General features: G+C 47.6%; 1 protein-coding gene across 1 annotated transcript; it reads left to right on the top strand.

Annotated features, from left to right (window-relative positions):
• Positions 1-2771: 2771 nt before the first annotated feature.
• Positions 2772-6176, top strand: LOC109878272 (periodic tryptophan protein 2 homolog). The gene is given in 11 exon segments (XM_031820207.1): positions 2772-2931; positions 3026-3138; positions 3295-3489; positions 3591-3734; positions 4153-4288; positions 4656-4879; positions 5087-5230; positions 5419-5489; positions 5610-5746; positions 6010-6064; positions 6067-6176. Coding segments are annotated over 11 exon segments (1332 nt in total). The 5' UTR covers positions 2772-2913; the 3' UTR covers positions 6162-6176.
• Positions 6177-6377: the final 201 nt, after the last annotated feature.

Raw genomic sequence — 6377 nt, forward strand, 5'->3', positions numbered from 1 at the left:
AGACCCTCCATGGGATGAGTTGGACACCCCTGCTGTAGATTATTCAACTTAACTTATAACATACAGAACAGAAGATTTACACTCTATGAACTGTATAAAAAGCATTTCTTGCAATGATTGGACATTTTAATATACAAAGATTTATTATGACACAATGTCAGGGCAAAAAGTTCCTAAACGCGTACGTGACATCGGGTTATGTGTTTACCATGGACTCAAACTCATCAATCCTCTGTTTGGTGTTCCCTTTTCGTATCTTCCTGTAGGATACGGTGCTGTACTTTAAAGCATTTTTGCTGCCAGGCTTCTCGCCAGGGGACTGCCGCCCACCACTCTGGAGCCCACCTCCATTTGACCCCTCTTCCTCCTCCTCACACTCTTCCTCAGGTTCCTCATGGTTCTCTCTTGGCTTGGTGAATGTGTTAGGTCCTGCCCCTTTTGCAGGTTGACCAGTGGACACCCCAGTCTCCAGCTTTGTCTCCTGTGGCGTTCTCTCCATTGAAGATGTCACTTCCTGTTCTAGTTATGCAGAAACTGGTGCTAGTGAACAGAGACAAAACATTTCAATTGTTTATCAATAGTTGTTGTTCTGCCAACAATCCTCCATAATTATATCTCTCTTGATGAGACACAAAGGCTTTTTGTCCAATAAAAAAGAGGCTTGTTGATACACTGCTGCCCACTTTGGACAATCAATGGTTGGTAACATGGCATTGCATGAGAAGAGCAACTCTGTGGAACTTTAATTGTTATTCTAATTAATCACAAACTTCCAGCTAGGCCTGATGCCCTAATTTGTGTTGCACTACAGTTGTTGGTGTGCAATGAGCCTGCAGAAAATACGCTGCTTCACATACATCTCGACTGCACTCGCACACCACAACACATAGTTCCTAGAGCATGTGATAATAAATGACTATTTTATTTTTTCCATTCATCTACAATACACATAACTAGACATAAATAAGATAGGTGCATGTATGTGCCCAAGTACATCAACATATCTCCTTGTTGTGAGTTTATCTGAGTATCTTCTCCACAATTCAATAATGTCAAGGTACAAAAATCATACCACATCCCTGACTAACTGTTCTCATCAACCATACTGAAATATCTTGTAGGAGCTTCCCACCTTGCTCTATGTGAAGATCTGTCTCTGGGTCACACTGTGTGCTTGGTCCAGGCTTTGGTTCGAGATGAGAAGTTTGTCTCTGTTGCTCTGGAGGTCTCTGGGGGGACCAGAGCAGCTCTGTCCCAGTCCTAGGGGGCAGCGTCTGTGACTGGGGCTCTGTTAGGGGCTCTTCTGCATCACAGGCTGTCCCACTGCTAACTCTCTCTCTCTCTCTCTCTCTCTCTCTCTCTCTCTCTCTCTCTCTCTCTCCTCTCTCTCTCTCTCTCTCTCTCTCTCTCTCTCTCTCTCTCTCTCTCTCTCTCTCTCTCTCTCTCTCTCTCTCTCTCTCTCTCTCTCTCTCTCTCTCTCTCTCTCTCTCTCTCTCTCTCTCTCTCTCTCTCTCTCTCTCTCTCTCTCTCTCTCTCTCTCTCTCTCTCTCTCTCTCTCTCTCTCTCTCTCTCTCTCTCTCTCTCTCTCTCTCTCTCTCTCTCTCTCTCTCTCTACCATTGTCCAGTGATGTGACTAAAACATCCCACTGTGATTTTTGGCTGTAGTTCCTGCTGTCCCTCTCTCTTGTACCATGGAATCGCTGGCAGCAGCCATGGTGGCCCCATTACAAGGGTCATCATTGATTGTCTCTGTGACCACCACACTAATTCCCACTTTAGAGAACAGCGACCTACAGTATGTGGTTGTGATGATGAGGATGTTCCCTGTACCACCTCACCATCCTTTACTGTGTTAGCTGCACTCATGTCTTCCTCACTGTCATCACAGCTATAATCTGTTTCTTCTTCATCATCCTCGTCATCATCTCCATCAAGCTCGGGCTCTATGGTGGGCTCTGATGACAAGATATCCCCAATACGATCAATGATCTGCATGACATGAGAGAACACTTCCAGCTCCATTCCTTCCGGGAAAATATTCCACCAGAATGCCATCCTTCCTTTGAAAACGGTTCTTCTCAGACAGTTCTGTAGCCCCCCCCCCCACCCCCTCTCCGTCACTCTCTTTGACTCTCTCTCTCTCCGTCTCACTCTCTGTCTCTCTCTCTGTCTCTGTCTGTCTCTCTCTCTCCGTCTCCGTCTCCCTCTCTGTATCTCTCTCTCTCTCTCCGTCTCTGTCTCTCTCTCCGTCTCTCTGTCTCTCTGTCCCCCCCCCCTGTCTGTTGTCTGATATTTGGGGACTATCTATTGTGAATGAATTATTGGGACAGACAGGATTGGTGTATGCAGCAGACTGCATTCAGTTCTGGTGCACAATTCCATCTTATGATCAATGTTCTAGAACAATCCTGGAGGTAAATAATGTGCACTTTGTCTGCAGGGAGCTGATTGTTTAGTGTTTGTTCCTAATATGTTAATCTGTCAAGAGTAAACACCATCTAACCTCCTTTGTAATTGGATTAACATTCTTTACAAGTTTATCTGTCTGCACAATGTAAAGCTCCAAAGCTTTGCTTATGACTCAGGGTTATGGGGTTCCCACGGATATATATGGCAATATAGGAGGCTATTTAAATTGTGTAACATACCAGTTTATTAAAGTCACCATGAGGAGTTTTGTATGGTCTCAAAACAATATTTGTAACTTTTCACTTTCACGTGCATTTACCCTCCTCGACGCTAGAGGGCTCTGTAGATTTCCCTAACAACTCGTAAATTGCCCCTTTTATACACGGAAATGACTACTGTCAACATGCCGACACATGTGTGGCATGCTTGAAATAAATGAATGTACTCTTTCTGTGATGTTTATGACAATTTAAATAATAACAAATATAGAGAACAACTACCAACATGAAGTTTGCTTACAGGGTAAGTGATACCACTTAGTAGTCTGTATCTGCTTGCTAGCTTTAGTGGTTAGTTAGTTAGCTAGCTAGCTAACCTTTCTCATTTCTGCCTCTAGTTTTCCAATTTGTTGGGAGCTGTGTATCGTCGTGGGAATCTGAGTTTCTCTAAGGATGGCAACTCTGTGATAAGTCCGGTGGGAAACCGCATCTCCGTCTTTGATCTAAAAAAGTAAGATGGCATCAGATTATAGGATTCCTTTTATCTGCTAACTAGCTACATGTTATAGCTAGCTAGATTCCTTTACAAGACTGTGTTGATTAAAATACATTTATAACCTATTGCATTTGGAGAACAGACTAACTGATCACGTTCTCTTTCTAACAGCAACAAGTCAGAGACACTGCCAGTGTCCACTGCCAAGAACATCACCTGTGTCGGCCTCTCCCCCGATGGGAACCTGGCTATACTGGTGGATGAAGATGGAGCCGCGTTGCTGATCAGCCTGATCACAAGGGCTGTTCTCCATCACTTCCACTTCCACAAACCTGTGGCCAGTATCCGCTTCTCTCCTGATGGCAGGTCAGACCCTCTCACATCATGACACACGCTGCATGGCTACATCATTACATCAGCTGATGTAGCCTAATGTCTGTTGGTGTGACTCTCTCCCTGGTCCTCAGGAAGTTTGTGGTAACCAAGGAGAATGTAGCGTTGATGTACCACGCTCCCGGGAGGAACCGGGAGTTCAATGCCTTTGTCTTGGACAAGAGCTACTACGGACCCTACGATGAGACCACCTGCATCGACTGGACCGACGACTCCAAGTAAGTCACTGGCCCACCTAGAACAGGTTTCATGTCACCTGGCAATGGAAAACCAGCTAACACTGCTTACCCCGACCACACTGCTTACCCCGACCACACTGCTTACCCGACCACACTGCTTACCCCGACCACACTGCTTACCCCGACCACACTGCTTACCCCGACCCACACTGCTTACCCCGACCACACTGCTTACCCCGAACACACTGCTTACCCCGACCACACTGCTTACCCCGACCACACTGCTTACCCCGACCACACTGCTTACCCCGACCACACTGCTTACCCCGACCACACTGCTTACCCCACTGGAGTTTAGCATCCCCCAGTACACAGTTTTGTGTTGTGACCCTTCCTTATATAATGGTGGTAGTAGTAGAGAGAAACCCCCTGCCTTAACTCTGTTTCCCCCACGCAGGTGCTTTGTGGTGGGCAGCAAAGACATGTCTACCTGGGTGTTTGGAGCCGAGCGCTGGTCCAACCTCATCTACTACTCTCTGGGGGGACACAAGGACATCATGGTGGGCTGCTTCTTCGAGAAGGACAGTTTAGATGTGAGTGTTCTCTCTCGGGTTTCCCCCTCAGCCCTTCTCTGTGTCCAACATGTTCTGGGTTTCTCTGTGCCCTGTGTGTGTTTGCAGATTGGAACCTGCGTGTGCTTGTGCATCATTTACCGTATGTGAGTTAAAGGGATGCTTCGGGATGTTGTCGACGAGGTCCTTTGTCTACTTCCCCAGAGTCTGACAAACTGGTGGATACCATGTTTATGTCTCTGTGTCTAGTATGAAGGACGTTAGAGGTAGCACAATGACTTGAAGTGTATGGGTATCTGCTATCATGCCAAAACCACAAAGTATCCCTTTAAGTGTGTGTGTGTGTACATGTTTCCATAGTGACCTGCTGAATATGTGTGTGTTCCAGTTGTACACAGTGAGCCAGGACGGGACGCTGTGTGTGTGGGAGAGTGATACGGAGCTGGACGGGCTGGTTCTGAGAAAGACCAGGCTACCAGCGGAGAGAGGAGAGGAGGAGGAGAGAGGAGAAGGAGAGGAGGAAGAGCCCAGAGGAGAGGTGATCAGAGGGAAAGGAGAAAGACCCAAGGAGAAGGAGGGAACCAAGAACGTCAGATACAAACAGAGGAGCAAGTATGTCATCTCACAAACATGTTGAAGTATCTGTGGTACAGCAGCAGACTGCCGACGGTTTGTCTGGCCAGGAGTCTAACCAAGTCTTACCAAGCCATTTACAGATAAACATTGATGATACTTACATTTGTTTTGGGCCGACTGAGTGTTACCAATGTGAGGTTGGTTTTCTGATTGGACGCTGCCTGTTGTGTTGGTCTCCATCAGACACTTCTTTAACAAGGAGGGTGACTTCAACAACCTGACGGCTGCAGCGTTCCATAAGCCCACACACATCCTGGTGACTGGGTTCGCCTCGGGGATCTTCCATCTCCACGAACTGCCCGAGTTCAACCTCATCCACTCCCTAAGGTCAGGGGTCATACACACAGACACACGCACGCACACTAACTCCTCGACTGTTGAACCACTCAATGACCAGTTTCATTCAGGCCCCAAGTCTGCAGTTCTTGCTCGTGGGTGTCATTCATCATAAGTTGTTAGGACAATTAGGTTTTGTTGTATAACTGAGCCTGTATGTTTTCATGTGTTCCTCTCAGTATCTCAGACCAGAGGATCGCCACAGTGTCAATGAACAGCTCTGGCGACTGGATAGGCTTTGGCTGCTCAGGTATGGTCTCATGGTGTCTCAATAACATACCCAACTAGCACATGCAAACTTGCAGTGTTTAACAAAGGAACAAAATATCATCAATTACCTGTGTGACATGTTACCTTGTGTGTTGTCCAGGTCTGGGCCAGCTGCTGGTGTGGGAGTGGCAGAGTGAATCCTACGTGTTCAAACAGCAGGGACACTTCAACAACATGGCCGCCCTGGCTTACTCCCCCGACGGACAGTACATCGCTACAGGAGGGGATGATGGGAAAGTGAGTTCTTATACGTTTATCTCCATGGCCTGTTAGCTGCTGTATCTCAGTTGTTCTGTTGTGCCAAACCACGTTGGCTGAATGATACAACATTTTTGGAATACCAAGGTCATGAAATGGTGACCCTGGCCGTGGACCCCACTCCCTGCGGGAGCCCCCACCCCCCCCCCCCACCCCACAAATGATTCTATGGTTAGGTAACAGCAGGATTTTCCTGTGTTTTCAAACAGGCATGTGAATGCTGATGGTTTTCTGTGTTTCAGGTGAAAGTGTGGAACATGACCAGCGGCTTGTGCTTCGTCACATTCACAGAACACACCACTCTGTCACTAACGTCACCTTCACCTCCAGAGGCTTTGTCATCGTCAGCGCCTCCCTGGATGGAACGGTCCGAGCCTTCGACCTGCACAGGTAAGAGAAGACACCTGGTGAAGGTCGCTTCACACCACGCCTACACACCACGCCTACACACCACGCCCACACACCACGCCTACACACCACGCCTACACACCACGCCTACACACCACGCCTACACACCACACCTACACACCACACCTACACACCCACACCTACACACTACACCAACACCACACCACGCCTACACACCACACCTACACACCACACCATGCCT

This window comes from Oncorhynchus kisutch, unplaced genomic scaffold (assembly GCF_002021735.2).
Source record: "Oncorhynchus kisutch isolate 150728-3 unplaced genomic scaffold, Okis_V2 scaffold3133, whole genome shotgun sequence".
Lineage (NCBI taxonomy): Eukaryota > Metazoa > Chordata > Actinopteri > Salmoniformes > Salmonidae > Oncorhynchus > Oncorhynchus kisutch.